We start from the raw sequence: 21,106 nt of genomic DNA, 5'->3' as shown, positions 1-21,106 counted from the left end.
CATCAAAATAGTGTTACGTTAAAAAGGCGTAATTGACAAAAATTGTAATTCTGAATTAAGTAATAATTATGACAAAAAGTTTAAATTAAAATTATGACTATGCGTCATAATTATGAGATGAAAAGTTTAAATGATGATGTACTAAATGATAAAGTAAATATTCCATAGTGAAATTTTCTGAATTCTATATAATTGTATTTGTGAAAATGATTCAGTACTGAAACAGCATTTATGAGTTTTTACATATCTTGTGCTTGTTTCTGCAGTTCGTGTAGGCCTCTAAGACTATGAATTACTAAAAATGATTATTGAATAACTTGAATTTTGTAGACAATGTAAAAAAAAAAAAAAAAAAAAAATTGTCTTCCCATACCGGGAGTCGAAACCCGGGCCACCTGGATGAAAACCAGGAATCCTAACCGCTAGACCATATGAGAGACGTTGATACTGCCCCAGACAAATTTGAAAAGGCTGCACAGTACATTATAATGCTGGATCATAGTTATGCAGGAGAAGGAATCCTCATCGCCTAAAAGCTAAATCTTAATTTATCGGTATGTAAATAAATATCGGGATAGCTTTTCCCCATGTGGAAAGAGCTAATGAAGGAGAAAGACTTTGAAAGGGAAGTTGCCTGATTTCTTCTCGACAGGTAAGTCAAAGGTATGGTCTAAATTACAAGCTTTTTTCATTGCTTGTGTAAATCATTATATAGCTGCCATAACAGTAGAACATGTATCGTTAAACTCAATGATGTGCTATTGGAAGCCATGTTGTCATAGCTTCTTGACACATTACGGCTACCGCAGTTGCAACACGCATTTGAAAAGCGAGTAGATGGGAGAACCACTAGATGGGAGAAATTCTTTTGGGAGAACTAACTTGTAGTTGGGTCTTTAACAAAAAACAAACAAACAAACAAAAAAGCCTCCACAATCGAGGAGGTCAAAGGGCATGCTTCCTGCTATAGATAGTATCATCAGCTCTCCCCAAAGTCTATTCATGCGGCCACCAGACAGATTTTAAACACCAGATTTACACTTCTACATATATTTTGAGTAGATAACCGATATTCTCAGTGTGATTCCACACTGATTAAGGATAGTTCGGGAGATGCAAGTAAAAATGATATGATCTTATACTTTGAATTAAGACGAGTAAAATTAAATATTCGCTCAAGACCAACTTTACTTATGCCGTGTCAGTGATTTTGCAAATGATACAACTTAGTCTAAATAAGAGCAATGTGGAGTCCTCGGATTTCTTAAAAACAACACAACAACAAAACTTTGACAACATGTTGTATGGACAAAAGATCTAAGATGCCCAAGCACAGTTTTTCAACAATCTAATGTTTTTGAACAGACGTTGTTTATTAAAAATAATACATAAGTCTTCTTAGAAGATAAATATAAGATATGATTTTAATAAAACTTTAAAGATTTGATTTAAACTTTTAAGGTTATGCTTTTAAATGAATTTAGTATAAACTCTGGATGTACTCTGGAAAGGCGTTAGCAGACTAGATTTACTGTGACATTGTCCCCCGAGACTCATCTGCTCTGATACCCTGTTTCTTGAAGCTTCAGTTCACACTGTGGTTTATCTCTGAAGGATCTGGGGCTGTAAGGTGTTTTTGTTTATATATTTATTTAGCTAAAACTTTGTTTACATTTTAGTAACATATGTTATTAATAATAATTTAATTTAAAATAGAGATTAGTTCATTTTTTAGAACCGTGTGTGTGCACAAAATTATATTAAATGATTTGTTTATTTATTTCATTTTGAAAATGTACAAATGTAGTTTTCTGTGTTTAGGTGTACGGTACAAAATTCATTATAGCTATGGAAAGCCCCCACCATAAAAATTGAAACCCCGCATGGACAAAAAAATGCTGATTGAATCTTTTCATATAAATGAGATTTAAGACGACTAAAAAGTACAGTTTTTCTACAATCTAAAGTTTTTGAACAGACAGACATTGTTTAATAACAATTATACTTTAGGTCACCGTTAAACAAAATCATTACAGTAATCTTCTAAAAGATAAATAGAAGATATGAATGTATTCAAACTTCAAAGATTTTATTTAAACAGTCTTTTAATTTTAAAAGATCATATTTAAACTTTTACGATTATGTTTTGAAATAAATTCAGAAAGATGATGGCACGCTAATTTACCGGAACCTGTCACAGACACACGTACACACACACACACACACACACACACACACACACACACATACCATTTGTCTGGTGCTTCATGAAATCTTCAGTCATCAGACTTAGATGAATTTTATTTTTTATCTAAAACTGAAATTTCAGTAGATTTTTTTTTATTTTTATTTTTTATATACTTTTAAAGAACAGAATGTTTTTCAACTTTAGTTAAATTAGCAAGATAACCATTTTAATGTATATAAAGAACGGAATGTTTTATGTAATATGATTTTTATTCTTTTGTTTATCAAAAACAATTGGATCAATAAGATATTTATTTTATAAGCATTTCATTATATACTTTTATAAAGAACTGAATGGTTTTCAACTTTAGTTAAATTAACAAGATAGCTATTTTATTTTATACACTTATAGGCCTAAAGAACGGAATGTTTATGTAATATGATTTTTTATTCTTTTTGTTTATCTAAAACTGAATTAAATGGTTTCAGTAGATTTTTGCTAAGATATTATTGTATATCATTTGTGTGAAATATAAAACATGATTAGGGACAACTCTCTTTTTTCTCACTTTTGCTGTTACCTCAGGAATGTGAGGGTGGACGTCTGTGTAGCAGAGATATCAGTGTTTATGTCCGATTCAGCGAATACAGATCGTAAAGTCAAACGGACTGCTAAAATGACCAGTACACAAACACAGAAAATACACCCAGCTTGTGTGCAAGAGATAATGCTTGTGTGACACAGTCTTCAAACTTTCTGTCAAAACCACATGATCTACGGATAAAAAGGGTCAAATAGGGTCAAAAACTTTCTGTCAAAACCACATGATCTACGACTAGCTAGGACGATAGGGCAAACCATAACAACAACATATGCCGGAAAGACACCGGTAGATAAAACTGTCAAAACACATGATCGAACGGTCAATACGACAATCCATATCCATATCTATACACGCCAGAAAGGGCGGGACAGCTCAACGGACAACCGGAAGGGCGGTGACCAGATGTCTTATCTGGGGGCGGGACCGGAAGTCATCAATCATTTTGACAGGTGCCGTAGGGTTATAACTACTGAGGTCTTATAAGCTAAGAGAAGCGGGGTTCTGCTATGTATGATGTCAACACATTTACTAACTATGACTACAGTGATTGGCTGATGGGAGAGGGGTCTCTGTCAGTGATTTAATCAGTAATATTGTAGAATGAGGTATCATGTTGCCATAATCAATTTAAGTTTTTAAAATGTAGGCCAAGTGTCACTAATTAAACAAGTATGTTTAGCTAATTGTCTTGCATAATTCAAGCGACCAAAATTCAGGAGGAGCACGTTCAAATGGTCTGTCTAATCAAGCTTGAGAGAAGGCATACATACAGCCGACTTACCTATATAGTGACCTCGACAGCATCCCTCCGCAACCCTGACTCCTCACTCTCGGCTGGTTCCTATTCCCAGCTGGGGATACAGGGGAGTACAATGGGTTTGGAGTCCTCAATCCCCTCAGACAGCACACCAAATACTCTTTACTCTTTTACTCTGTTTGATCATTTGTAAGTGTGAACTCGTGAAAATAACTGCCATTGAACATTATTTTCGTATTGTTTGTTTCAAAGATCAATTTTTGCCTTTTTATTATGATTGGACAGACAGGAAGCGAAGTGGTGAGAGAGAGAGAGAGAGAGAGAGAGAGAGAGAGAGAGAGAGAGAGAGAGAGAGAGAGAGAGAGATAGATAGATAGAGATGCCTCAAAAGTGTACAGTATCTTTGAGCGGATTGCAGAGGCGGATTGTGGCAACAGCCTTTTTAGGATTAAGGAGTCCTCTTGACTAGGGTTGCAAAATTCTGGGAATTTTCAAAGATGGAAACTTTCCATGGGAATTAATGGGAATTTAAGGGAATTAACAGGAATTTATGGGAATAAACGGGAATAAACTGGGAATTTTCAAAGTTGAGGGTTGGCTCTTCATAGGGAACTTAAATACAGTTGAGGAAAGTATATTTTAGCATAATCTTGACTAAAACAAACAGATGCCATTCAAATACACTTGAATATCCATGCCATTCCTCAATCACATGCACATAGCACACTGCTTACTGCATGGCTATTGAGACCACACCCCCTGCTGGCACTTTGCATGCCTCCATCACATGTACAGAAGCCCAAAGCACAAGACTATTGAAGGCACACATTTGAGCCTGTGGACTAAACAAAGTGAAGTAAGTTTTGGAGATATTATGGGGAAATATATTTATTAAATGTTTAAATTGCAAATATCACATACAAATGTATTCATCTAGTAGATAGCAAGCTGAAAAGTTAGATGCTAAATAAGCTAGCATAACTTTATTTACCACATAAGTAGGGCTGGGCGGTATTACGGTATATATCGTTGAGATTATTGTGTGCACATCCCAACATCTGGCAGGTGCTGGACAAAAAGGACTACTAAATAGAAAAGATTGAAATGTCCGCAACACTGCTTACTCCCATATTTTAATAAAAAAGCAACGTTTCGACCCTACTGGGTCTTCTTCAGGCAAATGGTAAAGCACATTTGATACAGAGATATGTAGGCCTTACAATCAACTGACCCACCCTGTGATTACAATTAGCTTGATTGGGTCTAAACAAGCCTAATGACCCCACTCATTATTGAATTAAGAGAACAATTGCATAGAAAAAACAATCAACATACACAGGAAACAATTCCATATATATATATAAGTTAACCCCAACAACACATATTAACCCCACAAAAAGAATTTTTTGGAGAAAAAGCCCCACATATGCATATAACTTGCTAAAATGTAGTCAGAAACAAGAAATTACCTAAACAATCAGTAAATACTCACATACATGTCATGTATATATATAAACCCACAATCAATTACATAGGCTACATAAATACAAATTATATTATGACATATAACATGGCAAAGCCATACATTATAAGAATGGCTTTATATCAAACTCTTCATTCAGCCCATAAGGAGACATTGTGTTTAAATAATAAATCCAAAAAGTTTCCCGTTGGAGAAGCCTTTTACCATGATCTCCTCCTCTAAACGGTTTATTGACCCGCTCTACCCCGATATATCTAAGGGCGCTGACATTATGCCCAGCTAATTTAAAATGAGCGGCAACAGGACTGCGTTCATCTCCTTTTCTGATGGTGCTTCTGTGCTCACTGATTCTAGTACGTAGCGCTCTCGTTGTTTTACCAACATATGATAACCCACATGGGCAACTGATTAAATAAATAACATGTGTGGTGCTACATGTGATAGTGCCGCGAATAGATAATGTCTTACCAGTGTGTGGATGATTAAAATTTTTACACTTATATGTGTACGAGCACTGGGCACAACTGCCACATCTATAATTGCCATCTGGCATGCTAGGAAAAGGCGTTGTAAGTTGTGGACGTATGTCGTTCTTAACTAGATGGTCTTTTAAGTTAGAAGCACGCTTAAAAATAAGCTTAGGCTTTTCTGGGAAAACTTTGTTTAATTTAGGGTCCGAATCAATAATATGCCAATGTTTGTAAACAGATCCTCTAAATTCTGACACAAGTGGAGAATATTTTACACAACATAGAGGAGACTTATTTGGGTTTTTTGTGCGTTTATTTGATCGAAGGCACTCATCTTGCGTTATCTGATCAAAGCGTGCTTTGGCTGAATTAACCCACTCTTGTTTGTACCCTCTGTTGAGGAATCTTTTTGTCAAGTCCGCAGCTTGCTTCGAGTAAGATGTGTTATCGCTGCATATTCTGCGTGCACGACTAAACTGACTGATTGGTAGACTTTTGACCAATGGCCTGGGATGAAAACTATCCCCATGCAGTATAGTGTTGCGATCCGTAGGCTTGCGAAAAAGATCAGTTTTTAAGCTCATACCATCTTTATATATCTGAATATCAAGAAAACTGATGCATTGTCTGTCATATTCCAAGGTAAATTTCAAATGTTCGTTACAAGAATTCAGATACTCATGAAAAACATTTAATTCATCCACTGTGCAGTGTGCAGTCAATAATAAGAAAAATATCGTCAATGAATCTCTTGTAAAATAAGATCTTAGAGTAAAAAGAATTTCTCTGATGCAGCACAAATTGATTCTCAAAACGACCCATATATAAACAGGCATAATTAGGGGCCATTTTGCTTCCCATGGCTGTGCCTTTCTTTTGAATATAAAACTCATCTTGGAAGCGAAAAAAGTTATTAGTAAGAACTATATTAGCCAAGTCTAATATGCACTCAGTGCTAGGTTTTAGCTCAACCTTACTTAGAGAGAGAAAATACTGAAGAGCTTCTAGGCCACCATCATGCGGAATATTTGTGTACAAACTCTGAACATCAAAAGTGACCAATAAACAATCATCAGAAATAAGATCAAAGGTTTTTAGCGAATTGATAAAATCAATAGAATCACGTATATAAGAGGGGAGGGTAACCACTTCTGATTTAATAAAATGATCAACGAAGGCAGATATATTTTCAGTTAGGCTACCAATCCCGCTGACAATAGGTCTTCCCTTCAGAGGGATATCTAAGCCCTTATGGATTTTGGGGAGTGTATAAATTACAGGGATCACTGGATGTTCAACCTTAAGAAACTCAAAGGCACTTTTTTCAAACTCGCCATTATTAAAGTGATCTTCTAATTGGGAATATACCACGTTCTTCAACCTGTTTGTGGGATTACATGATAATCTCTCATAGAATGTACAATCACTTAATTGTCTTTTAATTTCCTTTTCATAATCAACAACATTTTGCAAAACAACAGCTCCCCCCTTTATCAGCAGGCCGTACCACAATGCTATTGTCCTTACTCAAATCCATTATAGCTTCTCTTTCCTCTTTAGTCAGGTTATTGTACACTTTATATTCTTTTTTATTTTTTAGTAGACCCTTAACATCATTCTCAACCAAACGACAGTACGTATCCAGAGAGGCATTGCGGTGCTTAGGAGGAATAAATGTCGATCTTTTCTTAAAACGGCTATGAGACAAGTCACTAGTGGCAGAGGTGACAGGCGGCAGGACTTGGTCCAGAGCCGAAACACTCCTGGTTGAACTGTCCTTCATATCAGAGTGGAAAAACTCCCTCAATCTAAGATTGCGAAAGAACTTCTGGAAATCAATAATAGTCTCAAAGTCATTAGTAAGAGTAGTTGGAACAAAACTCAGTCCTTTACTTAAGGCTGACGTACAAGCCTCAGACAAAGTTTTTTCAGAAAGATTAATTACCGTACTCTCCTGCTGGTCTGAATGCGGGGTTGCCTGTGACCTTTTTCGCTGACTTCTTCGGCATCGTTTTTTCTTTGAAACAGGTCTGCTCTTCGCCATCGTTGTGAATTTTGAGGTTTTCTCAGGCCGTATCCTAAAAAAGACACTCCGCGCTCTGATTGACCACTCACATCTGAGCCTGAATCATACGATGATGAAGACAACCATGGTTTTCTGTTCCCTTGTTGTCGTTGGCGTGCAGGTCGTGTTCGTTGTCCCTGGTTGTGCTGCGATTTAGCTAGAGATTCTGGTTTTCCATCCCTCCAAAAGTAGACTTTGCTCTGCTTGTAATCCTCAGCATCCCGTGCAAACTTGGTCCTCTTAACACTCCTGATTTCGCTGGTACAGTCAATACGATGGCGTTCAAGCTCCTTCTTGATTTCCCCAAGTTTTTTCTTGTCAGACAGCACTTTCAATTTAATTTCTGTTTGCTTGAAATCTTCCCTTGTTGATTCCAATTGAACAGGTATGGTATATATCATGGTATATATCGTTACCATGGAAGAAAATGTCAACCGTAACAGATTTTTTTATTCCGTGTATACCGCGACATGTAAATAAGTAGGCGTGGTTAACACTGATACCAGATACCAGACACTGATATTTGTCAAAGAAACATGAAGAATGACTAAGAGGATCCGCAAAAATGATTACGTTTTCAAAATTAACGTGATATTTTCGGGGGGGAAGGTGCAGAAGTCAACTAGAGCAGTGCAGCACACTGAAAGTTTAGAGAGACGCACATGCTCACAACGGGGCTTACTTGACAACAAGTTCATATATCAATATTCTAACGAATAGAAATAACCTTAAATAATGTATCTATCCGTCTCTTATGTGTACAGTTACTTTCAGAGTGGACGCGCAAGCGGTTGCCGTGGTAATGAATATTTCCAAAATTCCCCAGCTTAACTTCCCATGGAAATTTACCGGAAATTTTCCGCCCCTTTGCAACCCTACTCTCTTGACTACACCAACTTTTCACAGATTTAGGAACTGGTTTTTGTGCTAAAATGCTTTGTGAAATACTCTAAGAGTAAAAATTGAAGAGTCCTAAAATTAGGACTGACACGCCCTTTATTTGTAATAGTTTCTCCTAAATCGGCAAGTTAGGAGCTACTTTTAGCCTTAAGATGTTTTGTGAATATGGCCCCAGGGCCCGTACTGTATGCATGTATGTATGTATAAAACTTCTAAGAAATGTTCTTAAGAATAGTCTTAAGCTTTGACTTAAGTGTCAAAAAATTCTTAGTAAAAAGTAGGACTTCTCTAAGAGTAGGAGACTTTTATAAAGAAGCTAAAAGCAACTTTCAGTAAAGTCAAAGACAGATTTTTAAGTGCTGACTGAAGTGGCACTTAAGTGTTGGAAACTAAGGACTAACAATGATGTCAACCAAAAATGGCCGCCCTCAACCACTGAATCAGCCAATAGTGAGCCTGCAAGGGTGAAGTCACAGCAGCATGACACCAATCATTTAATGTAATTATAATAAAAAAGTAATTTAATTAAGAGACTATAACTTTAATATTTAAATATTTTGTTATATTACTATAACTAATAATATTTTGCATTGTGCAAAATTATCACAAATTAGTATTGATGTTGTGGAATCCTTTTCCATTGATATGTCTCCTCATTTACAGTTGATGGATGAGATCCATCAATTGCTCCAACAACTGCAGGGAAGCCCAAAATCCTCATAAAAGTGGCTTGATTTTGCCGCAAGATTTGAAGATCAGTTGGAAAGTCAATGAACTGAACACAGTAGTGGCCAAAAGTGATGTCCGGCAAAGGAAAATGTAAATATTCACCCTTTATTCAAATAGTATTAAAAATGTGTTAAAGATCGTGTAAGCATATTGTGTAGTTGTGCTTGGAGTCAGTAGTTGATTTGTAATAACACAATGACACATGCCAAATTGTACAGACATAATGTTTAGCCAGGCTGTCATACAAAGAAATTATAAACACATGAAAAAACAAGAGAGGACAGTGAAATATTAATAATTGAAATTAAAATGATATTAAATGTTGCAGTCAATGTATGATTTTTTTTTCTGAGAGCTTTTTAGTTTTTCTAAAATCTCTAGCTGTAGTTTGCCTTATTTGACACTTAACATTCAACAATATTATTGATCTGCCTGTATTGACACCATTGTCTGAGAACTGAACTGAGCTGGATGATGACATCACTGTTTTCTCCAGAGCGGCTGTATAGATAAATTAACTAATGGCGCTTTTCCACTGCATGGTAGCTACGGTACGGCTCGGTTCGGTACGGCTCACTTATGGCGCATTTCCACTGCATGGTACGGTACGCTACGGCTCGCTTTAAATGGTAGGTTGAGGTTCCAAGCGTACCGTACCGATACTAAAATGTGACGTGAAAACACTGCAGATCACTGATTGGTCAGACAGACAGAATCATCACTACCAGCGTCATTGTATTTGCGACACCAGACACTAAACCCACTAGATTTAAATAGCCAGAGCAGACAACAGCCAACGCTGTAGCACCTGTTTAAAAGTATTTGCTTAAAAAATAAAAGAGTATAAACTTCAAAAAAATAAATGGCTGAATCGTGGTCAGTGGACGAGGTGCAACGAGGTGCTCTCGTTGGTTGCCGAGGAGCGGTGAATTGCCCTAATGTGGGGTGAATTGGGTGAATTGCCCTAATGTGGGACACTGCCTAATGTGGGACACCTAAGGTCCAGTTTGTAGGTCCCCCATAAATACATGAATGACAGTGAAACTTAGACAAAAGGCTTGTTTGAGATGCGCCTAGCCTCGCCTGAAATGTAGGCGAGAGTATAGGCGGCTGCAGTGAGAGGAGTGAAAAAAGCGCAGGCAAGCCGGACAGATCTCTCTTCTCTACATGTTTATCAGTCTTTTTTTCTTTAATACAGACATGTTTTTTTTTTTCGTTTTTTTTTATAAAAAATACATTGCATAACCCATAGAGGTCGCACTGTTAGATAGTTTGGGAATATTAACACATAATGTATACACATAAAACATGATATCAGAGTTTTAAAATCAAACATTTTAAAAGAGAACAATACATCACAGTTGTTTAAACCAATGAACAGCAAGCTGTGTTGTCAGTAAGTCGTTTCCCATCATGCTTTTGATCAGCGCAGTCGGTGGAGAGCAACTGCAGAATCCGACAGGTGTGCCTTGCGCTCGCGAGAGATTTTTGACATACGTCAGCATGACATCAGAGAAAGGCGGACCGTACTCGGACACATTTCTAACCGGCATGCATCTCGCGCTGATCACGGTGATACACTGCTCTTTTTCTCACACAAACCGCTCGTTTCGTGTCTTAGGCCATCAATGTGTACTTACGATGGGGAATTGTTTAATTTGGACTTCATTGTGCATGCTCTTTGAGATAGTGATCATAGACCTGCATTATGACTGACAGACAAGAACGGTTTGACCTAAAAATATCAAAATTGAAACTACTGCGGAAAAAAAAGACACCTACATCTTGAATGCCCTTAAACATACATAAGCTAAAACATACCAAAATTTAATTTCAAAGTGAACCATCCCTTTAACTCTGAGTTACTCAGCTTTTTTGTAAATGAGTCTGAAAGAAATGCTGAATGAAACACTGATGTTTTGGCCAAACCATTTGAATTATTACAGTGGGGGGAATTTGTTTTTATTTTATTTTTTTATTATAATTATTTGAAAGAGATTGTGAATAAAACTACTGTATATTGTAATGGCCAAACTAATTAAAAGAAAATAGTTGACATCGTTTCTGCTTCTGGGTTTTTAAAATGGCTCATTATTAAAATTGCTTTTATTTTATAAACTTGTTAGTTTTATGAAAACACAAAAAATAATAAACACTGGCTCTCAAATTTAACTTAATGGATGCAGGGATGACAAAAAACTAAATTAATAAAAAATGTGCTTACAAGTAACTTTATTCAAGTTAAAAAAAATAAAATCAGTAGGATTTACGTAATATAGGCTACTGTAGAATTTAGCTTCTTCTTTTTTTTTGGTCACTGGCGGCCATCCCGTTTGGAGGCAGTGCCCCAGCATGGCCCCCCCACTGAAAATGCTCTAGACACGCCCCTGGAGACAGCACCTATAACGATCAGTCCCACCCACTTTGAATCGGTACTAACTGCAGTGGAAAAGCAACCGAGCTAAAGCGAACCGAACCGTGCCGTACCGAATCGAGTCGTACCACGCAGTGGAAACGCGAAGCGAGTCGAACCGAGCCGTACCATGCAGTGGAAAAGCGCCATAAGTTGTGTTCTCCGACTTCGCGTGCAGTCGTGCGCGAACGCAAAACCTTACAACACCCACCCCTGTCGGTGATTGGTTGGAACACTATTTGTTTTGGTTTTGAGTGGCTGGTGAAACCAATTGTTTTTGTGTGCAGATCTCAGAGCCTATAGGCTGCCTACAGATACGCGTTTTTTTGACGGCCTGCTTATGGGGCGGGCAGTTAGCGGATCGTTAGGAAAGATTAGATGAATGTGATCATTTATGTTTGGGCCTTTTTTGGGCCTGAAATCGCTGATACAACCTTTAAGCTGGACAATGACACTATTTTTCTTCTTGATCTGCTGTACAACCAAAACCAACTTTGTTGTATTTTTTTCCTGTAGCCTAATCAATAAGCTTCTTTGAAACAATCTGTGTTGTAAAAAGCGCTATATAAATAAAGGTGACTTGTCAGATAAATACATTCACTAAGTTTAGTGTTTTGTTCTTCCCTCATATTTTAAAATATATATATAAAAATAATAATAAATACAAATATTTTCCTCATAATTTGATGGTTTAAACAAACTTGAAGGGTCATTTAAAAAATAAAAAATAACTCCGCACATCACTTTTGGTCACTACTGTATGTTTGGTGTGGTCAGTGCCACAATAGTGCTATTTAAGACCCTGCTTACTGTGGACTGATGAGCCCAAGTCATCACCGGTGCACTGCTGCATTTTTCCAGTTGCCAAAAATGCAATTATTACATTCATTTCAGCAGTTAGAGCATTGATTTGTAGAGTGGGAGAAGCTATTCAATTTCTTAAAGAGAAGTTACAAAAAGAATACCTTGATGATCAAACTTTTATCGTTTGATCAACTCCGTCATTATTTAACTCCAATACATAATATTTTCATTGAAAAGTGTGAAGCCTCCTCCTTTCTGCTGCCATCTTGTTACTCCTAAAGCCCAATTTATACTTCTGCGTCGAACTTACGCCGTAGGCTGTGTGGTTAGGATACCTCTCCAGCACTCTTAAATAATTTAGGAGTTGAGACCTAGTCTTAACACTTAGGAACCTTTATGTATCACACTTATTCTTAAGTTTAGGAATAAAGAGTCAAATTATGTCATTCTTAGAATTATGACAGTCTTAATACAAAAATTTTACTCTGAGTGGCTTTATACATATGGCCCCAGTTTTTTTATACTGTTTTTCACAGTAAGTTTTTCTTTTAAGAACTGTTCACAGACAGATTCTTCTATGACAGTGGTTCTTAACCAGGAGGACATGGTTATCAAGATTGAGATCCACTGTTTTATCTGCCATTGCTACAAAAACCCCTTTTTAGAACCTTTTTTTTTTTTTTTAAAGAAAGTGATGAGGGCCAGGAGCATCATTCATTTCTGGCCAATAAGGTTCTGAGTAAAGTCACCGGGCTTACAAAGTTTTTAGCCAGAAATTCTACATTTTTAGATAGGTCAACAATGATCATTTTAGCTAACGCCTTCATTTTAAACCAGTTTGAATATGCATGCACTTCCTGGTTTGAAGGCCTAACAAAACGACTTAAAGGGAGGCTGCAAACAGCACAAAATAAATTAATAAGAGTAATTCTAAACATGGGCCATAGGTCTCATATAGGTAGGTCACAATTTGTTGAGCTTAACTGGCTTCCTGTTGAGTCGCGTGTTATTATGTCAAGACTGACCATGACCCATAAAATATTGTATGGTAATGTCCCAAATTATTTGTTGTGTCTTATTACTAAGGTGAAGGACACACACACTATTTACACTCGTGGCAGTATATCAGACCTCTATCCTTATGCATTCAAGACAGTGTTAGGAAAGAAAGAAAGAAACATTTGCCTATATAGGGGCAGTTCAGTGGAACAAGTTAGACTGGCAAATTAAAGTGATTTCAAGCATGACCTCTTTTAAAAAGAGGACCAAGGACTGGTTATTAGAGAGGGTAGCGGAATAGGACCAGGGGCCAGTTACGTCCATATTTATTTAAGGAAAAAGTTTGTACAGTATGTTTTGTCATTGATTATCACACAATATGTAAGTGTCTTGTCCTGATGTTATGTGTTGAGGACCACAATGGAAATAAGTCCTTTGACTTTATTGTGTTTTTACCCTCGATTGTATTCGATGCCTTTTGTTTTATGTATTTGATGTATTTATAAATCAAATCAAAAAGCAGATGACTCAAAACTCCTTTTGTGCTCAAGAAATAATGTGTTATGCATTTGGGACGACATTCAATTTGTTCCTTTAAGCTACTTAACCAATACTCCAAGAAAATGTGAAGATATGAAGCTCTTCTTGATAATAATAACAAGGTCATGGGATGAGTATGGTTTTATGACCCTTGGGGTTGCTGAAGGGGTTTCACTTCTGTTGCGGTATGAGAGCAGAAAGAGTCAGGAAGGCACTTGGCGTACTCCACCAGCACGTAAGACTCACGGATGTCTGTAAGGCCAAGCCAGAATACAATCCAGTGACCATTTACAAAACTGCCATCACAGTGCTTGAAATACCTGAGGATTTGAAAGCAGAATGAGAGATGAATGATCGATGGGCAAAAAATGGGAATCACAACAATGCAATGCGGAGGACGGGACACACCAGGGATTGATGCGGTTAGTGGCGCGGGATCTCCAGAAGAGCTTGCCCAAGTCCTGACGAATACACTCCCACAAGATCTGGCCAGTTCCTTGACCTTGTTTACTGCTGCTGACCACAAATTTGTCCAGGTACGGAGTGCCGCTGTTCACAGGCTCTGTGGTGATTATAGCAGCCGCACTGTACCTGCAATTAAATGCATACAGGCACAGATTCAGTAAGCTTATATTCTAGAAGCATAAAACTATGAGCATGATTTACCACAAGGGTGAAACGTCATTTAAAAATACCACAACTGTGTCATTGTAAAGAAGTGAGAGGGGTAAGGTGTGTCATTGAGTGAGCTGCGTTAAACCCTTAACTCTTTCCCTGCCATTGACGGAATTTTCAGGCAATCCGTGTTTTTAACTGTTATACATTATTATACATATTTTACCGCGACCATCAAAAATTACACTGCATATAAATCACTTATATTTAGGCTATATTTAGATTATTACCGCCCTAAATCCCCAGTATGGGTAGGTTTAGGATTAGGCAGTCAGGTAGCGGCTTCAACAAAGAGGGTAATAATTTAGCAGGGAGTCAAAATTCACACAACACCGGACGTAGTCTTTGACAAAAATACTATTACTAATGCTGTTACTACTACGAATACTACTACCACCTGTAGAAACAAACAAAAAAAAGTTTTCTATTGACTTTTTTCTTATTTCCCAAAGATTAAACTTTCCCTTTACATGGAGCAAATTGTGACACTGGATAATTTTCTTTCATATTTCTTTGGCCATACAGTATGTTGTAAAACATTTTCATTGAGGCTTGATGTTTAAACAACTTGTTCTTACCCTTCAGACAGGTAAATAGTATGCAGTCTGCCATTGAGAGATGCTATGTAATCCTCTTTCAGGTTCCTCTCAAAAGACTTGTTGATCAGTGCCAAGAGACGGCCAGTGTCAATGTCATCTAGGCTGTTGTATCTGTGACCGGAAATAAAGCTGTCATTCACTGCTAATCTTTGTCAGGTTTGACGTCATTCATATCAGATTACACACAGTGAACACAATATCTTAAATATTTATCTCTAATAAATGCCTATGGTCTAATTTTACAGTACTTCACTGAGATGACACCTGTGGTAAAAACTGTTTGTTTATTCTTGATTATTTAATGACAGCCTAAAACTCTGACCAAGCTGATTGTGAAATTGGGAAACTGTGATTGTACGCAGACATTTTAACAGCATTTTAAAACGTTCCATATGGTGGATAGGTAGAACATTTGGACTTAAAAAAAATCTTAAAAGGGAAAGACTAGAAGAAATAAACTGCAAAATTCGCATACCTGTGGATGGGATCTCCATTTTTAAACAGGGTGCCTGAGCCTGAAAGACGGGTAAAACAATACAGACATGTTTCCTTAATGTTACATTGTGGGTTTAAGAAATACAAACGTAGAAACATTGCTCTTTTTTTACTGGTCCAAGATATTCTGTTATCATTAATCAAACTCTATCTTAATCCTGAGATTGCGCCGAGAGGAAGGAGAGTTTCACCTCCTCATCAAGGAGTTGCGAAATTATCCCGAGCGATTCAAAATTTACCTCAGAATGTCAGTGGAACAGTTTGATGCTTTGCTATAGCGATACTGGAGCCACATATTAAAAAGAAGACCACCAATTTCGGCGGAAGCGCTGGGCAGACAGAACAGCTGTATACAGGTTATATTTTCCGAAATTTCGATCTGATTGAAAGGGGAGGTGGCTCTGAATTGTCAAAAAAAACCTCTCAAAATACTGGCTGTGGATGCGAAAAACGCAGAAAATCGAACCCAATCCGAATTTTTTTATTACGGACGAAAGTTTCGTAGACAGTGTGCAAGCGTGATTGACATAATAACGTGAGGTCGATTTTTTTTTTTAACGTGCGAAAATTTCGGATGCGAATTTCGGACTCAGTGTGCAATGGCCTTAAACCTTGTAATATCCACCGCATTCAGCAGCTGCAAGGGGCCGTAGTAGCCTACTCCATCCAATGCTAATGACAAAGACACAAACTTTGCTCAGGCATTCAGAACTAAAATAGCATTTCGGTTCTCTGGTTAGTCCAGTTATGCCATCAAATTATTTTTTGCTGCGCATCGAGGAATTTATTCGGTAGCCTAAATGTGTGTCCATCGTCGTTAATGCGCATGCTTATCGGATCAAAATGTATCAGACTCAAAAGAGCGCATTTTTAGAATGTATGCGCATCTTGGCGTTTCCATCCAGCAGTTTTTTATGCGATATCCCAAAATGCGCATACAAATAGGTTTTAACAAAACAAAAGCTCGTTGCCAGTTTCAGTCTCGGAGTCATATTATGTCCTTTGACTTTAATGAGAGAAAAAGAGTAGCCTACATAAGTGTCATTTGTCTCGGTAAGTGTGTGTTCTCTCTCTTATCTCACCTTTATGGCTGAAGAGCTCAGTGAGAAGCGTGCCAGCTGAGGTGAGTACGGCCGAGCTGTCAGCTGGCAGCAGGTTGAGCAGCTGTGCAATGGTACCGATGCGCCTTTTCTCCACTTCACTCAGCCATTTCGCACAACTCAGGCCTGGCAAATCTCCCGGCAGTGACACTAAACCCAACACCTGAAAAATAAAACAGACCATGATTTTAATTAGGAACAGTTTAGCCAATGATTTAAAATGTGTATTCATTATGTGCGCATTTATATTTGAGAAAAAGAATAATTAAATAGAATAGAGAAGGCATCAACTGCTGCATACCACCCAGAAATGTAGAAATTGTAACACTGCCACCTTGTGTTCACTTTACGCTATTGAAGCAACAATCATTTCTTGAACCATTTCTGCCGTTAAACCACTCTTTATTGAAATTTAGCAAGACATTTAGTTTATGATAGTTTTATAAACTATATTGGCTGCAAAGCAAACCTGTTTACAATGCTATGACAATTTTAAAATATAGGCTATGTGTAATGAGATACAAAATTGGTTAGAGAATAGGCTTCAAATATTATTTTACATTTTATAGTTTTAGAACGATAAATAGCATAATATAAAAATATATAAATACAGTGCTGGTCAGAATTATTTGCCCCCTTGGTAAATATGATCAAAGATGGCTGTAAAAAATAAATCTGCATTGTTAATCCTTTTGATATTTTATAATAAGAAATGAGCAAAAATCTAACCTTTCATTGAAGTAAAAGAATTGAAAATGGGGGGGAAATCACATTATGAAATAAAAAGTTTTTCTCCAAAACACATTGGGAACAATTATTTGCCCCCTTTTCTTAAATACTTTTTGCAACCTCCTTTTGCCAAGATAACAGCTCTGAGTCTTCTCCTATAATGCCTGATGAGTTTGGAGAACACCTGACAAGAGATCACAGACCATTCCTCCATACAGAATCTCTCCAGATCCTTCAGATTCCCAGATCCATGTTGGTGCTTCTTCTCTTCAGTTCAGCCCGCTCATTTTCTATAGAGTTCAGGTCTGGGACTGGGATGGCCATTGCAGATGCTTGGTTTTGGTTTAAAACCGGGCCATTTTTGGATCTTCCAACAGGACAGTGATCCAAAATCAAACATCAAAATCAAAACAAAAACGGGTCACTGAGCACGAAACCAAGCATCTGCAATGGCCACCCCAGTCCTTGACTGAAATGAATAAGCATGACAAACATTGCTTAAAAACTTTAAAATAAAAATCTGTAAAGCTTATTTGGAGTGTACAAAGTTATCTTTAAAATACAATATCCTGAAAAAGGGACATTTAAGGTTTAGCTGTGCAGGTAAACCTTACTCCCCTGGCCTCAATACACAAACACACATACACAAATGCCTCCATTAATAAAATTAAGTAATACAACGATTTCTTGTTAGTCAGATTCACATATTAATCCTACTGTACCTTGTGGTTTTGGTTACGGAGGCCCCCTGAGCTGTTCAGGAATATGACTTTCTGAGGCTGCAGTGACTGCGAGACGGCTGCCGTCACCTGGATCGAGCTGAGAACAGAAGAACGACCACCTGCATCGCGGCCCACTGGACAGACCAGCGGAATGGCTCTACAGTCCAGAGTCCACTGCAGAAGAGCTGAGTCCACAACAACTGAGGGACTTCTGCTGGTAGAGGACACAGAGACAAAGTGTTTGTGTGTGTGTGAGAGAGAGAGAGAGGAGACTCTGATGTGTACTAGGAGGAGTCCATTATGACACCACGGTCCATTTAAACAAATCATTCTAAATGTGAAAGAATAACATGAATAGAGTCCACACCACAACTATAACAATAACGGCAATGTTGTTGGAATCACTTTTAGAATTTTTTATTTTTTTTTCAGCTGATGAACAAATAAAACATTGACATCCATTCAGAATCCGCCCGACTATAAAGCAATCAGCGCAAGCATTTAAAGAGGCAGTGACAAAACTGCAGTGCACATTAATAATAAACAATGTTATTGTGCGTTGGACGTTTATTAAGTTATCACTCTTGGTGTGAACGGGCCTTAAAGTGGTTTTTAAACCTGCTCTCATCCTGAGGGTCCCGCAGTTGTAAAAGGGCCTCTGAACTAAAGAAGGGCATCACATTGGCTGAGTTGTGCTGAAGTGCTTCTGTTAAAGCCTGGCAATGTTTCACCATCACCGTCCTGGCGAGGGTGGAATTAGTCCCAGTTTTGTTGCTGTCCTCTTCTTCCATCTCAGGAGGCAATCCCATCACCACCACGAGCTTCATATCCATTCGCTGCAGGAAGGAGAGTCCAAAGGCCAGGCTCTGAACCATCTCACGGCTATCAAACACTGACGTGTCAACCTGAGGAGGACAACACAGAAATCAGCTTCAGATGTCTATTTGAAATGTCAAGACCTCAAGGAACAACTGCGTGTATCAGCTGCCGTTAAGGTTTTTACAAAATAACTACAATCACAACAAACATAACTGTTATTTATCATTTAGACTACTAAGTCGGAAAGAGTCTGCTTCTATGAAGAGCTCAGATATCTGCAGCGTATAGCAGCCTACCTAAGGTTAATTTAGTTTGACCAGTGATCCTGAAACAGAAAAAGGCTTCAATTGTCTGCAGAGTCAACAAACCAACAGAAAGGATATGTACACTCGTGCACAATTTGAGCAGCAGCATAGATGACAAGTCGGCAGAGTCTTCACATAAAATGTTCAAGTTTGGCTTCTGAGACTATTTAACAATATATTTACATGATTTTCTTTTTAAATAATTGATTAATAATAATACAGGCCTATGTAGCTGCTGTAAATATTTAACATATACTTATATAAATATATAATAAAATTACCTGCATTGAGATTTTAGTATTAGGCTATATACATACAGTATAGAGTTATGGCCATCTGAATTAACTTAAATATTTAAGCACAGATAACTTAATATATGCAATTAAAGTAGACTCAAATTTTCCAATTTATATATTGTTGCATTTACTTATGATTATGAACAAGCAATAAAATATTAAAACAAGTTATTGCCTCACATAAACAGATTTATTAAGGTTTTTAACCCTTTACATTTCATAGCTTAACTTTATGGCTTTCATCAATGAACAAATTACAATTATAGCTGTTTGAAGAGTTAAAGTATTAATTAGACTATAGAAGTATAGTAGTATAGCCTAACTTGTTATTTTATAAGCTATTAAGAGTATTAGGTTGAAGAGGATTAATTTATATGAAAAATTTATTGATAGGCTACATTTAAATATATAAAATCCAAGATGTATCAAATATATAAGCTAATATATTTTCTATATAAAACAAACATTAGTATAATATAATATGAATTGTACAAAAATAACATTAAAAACATATGTAATATATAGGCTAATTCATCAAAAATTGCCTTCATGTATATTCTCACTCTAAGACACGCACCTGCAGTACCGCAAACACTAGCGATAAACCGGCCCGCTGAAAGTGTGTTAACCAGTACCGAGCCTCACGTGGATCACCTCCAATTTGATTGAGAAAAGCCTTGACATCTCTGTAGATCAGCGTGCGGTTGGACCAGAGGTTGAGCTCGCTCGGGGAGGTGCAGTTGGGGAGCTCCTGCAGGGTCCACGCCGGGATTTTGCTGCCGTGTCCCGCAGCACTGGCTGACCTCAGGCGCAGGTTCACTGGGACTAGTCTCCGCCGATGATGACCGCTCCTCTGCTGACTCAGGGCTGACGGTTTCGTCCAAAACTGGTCAGCCATGATGACCATGGCCCTGCAACCGGACGAACCGCTGTTGACTTTGGCCATGAATTGTGCAGAGGAATCTAATGCCCTCCGAAAGCTACCTTCAGCTGACCACATCAGGATTTGGAGGGGTGAATATGGTCCAGGCGAGGACACGTGGCTGAATCAGCTGTCAGGAGCTCCCGTGGTGTGCAATAGAAAATAAATTATTTTGCTATCTATTTTGAGGAAAGTTGCGGGGTAAAGTTAGCTTAAATGTCAGGAAATTAAAATAAAGCATATATATAGGTTATTATAACGACAGCAAGCTATCAGACAAACCAATAAATTGTAAAAATGATAATAAGTCTGATATATGTAAATCTTGTAAGATCATGGTTTTTGATCTTAGATGGAAGTTTCCTAGAGCTGTTGAAGTCCTGAAAACCCATATATTAAACCCTATTAAATGCAGGCACTAGTATGTCTATACAAAATGCAAAATATAAACATTTACACACAATCTAAATATCTTTCTCCAACGTTGTTCTC

At 37.5% G+C, this 21,106-nt stretch overlaps 1 protein-coding gene across 1 annotated transcript; it reads right to left on the bottom strand.

Moving 5' to 3' along the window:
- Nucleotides 1-13,721: 13,721 nt before the first annotated feature.
- nags (N-acetylglutamate synthase) lies at nt 13,722-20,638 on the bottom strand (the record flags this gene model as incomplete). Its single annotated transcript, XM_084425871.1, has 8 exons — nt 13,722-14,272; nt 14,361-14,543; nt 15,206-15,337; nt 15,702-15,741; nt 16,804-16,984; nt 18,273-18,483; nt 18,891-19,177; nt 20,270-20,638. 8 exons carry the CDS (start codon nt 20,636-20,638, stop codon nt 14,095-14,097), a joined length of 1,581 nt encoding a protein of 526 aa, XP_084281997.1. The 3' UTR covers nt 13,722-14,094.
- Nucleotides 20,639-21,106: the final 468 nt, after the last annotated feature.

The sequence above is a fragment of the Rutilus rutilus genome, assembly GCF_951802725.1.
Source record: "Rutilus rutilus genome assembly, chromosome: 1".
NCBI lineage: Eukaryota > Metazoa > Chordata > Actinopteri > Cypriniformes > Leuciscidae > Rutilus > Rutilus rutilus.
The sequence above is the reverse complement of the archived record's forward strand: the minus strand, read 5'-3'. Positions and strand labels throughout refer to the sequence as shown.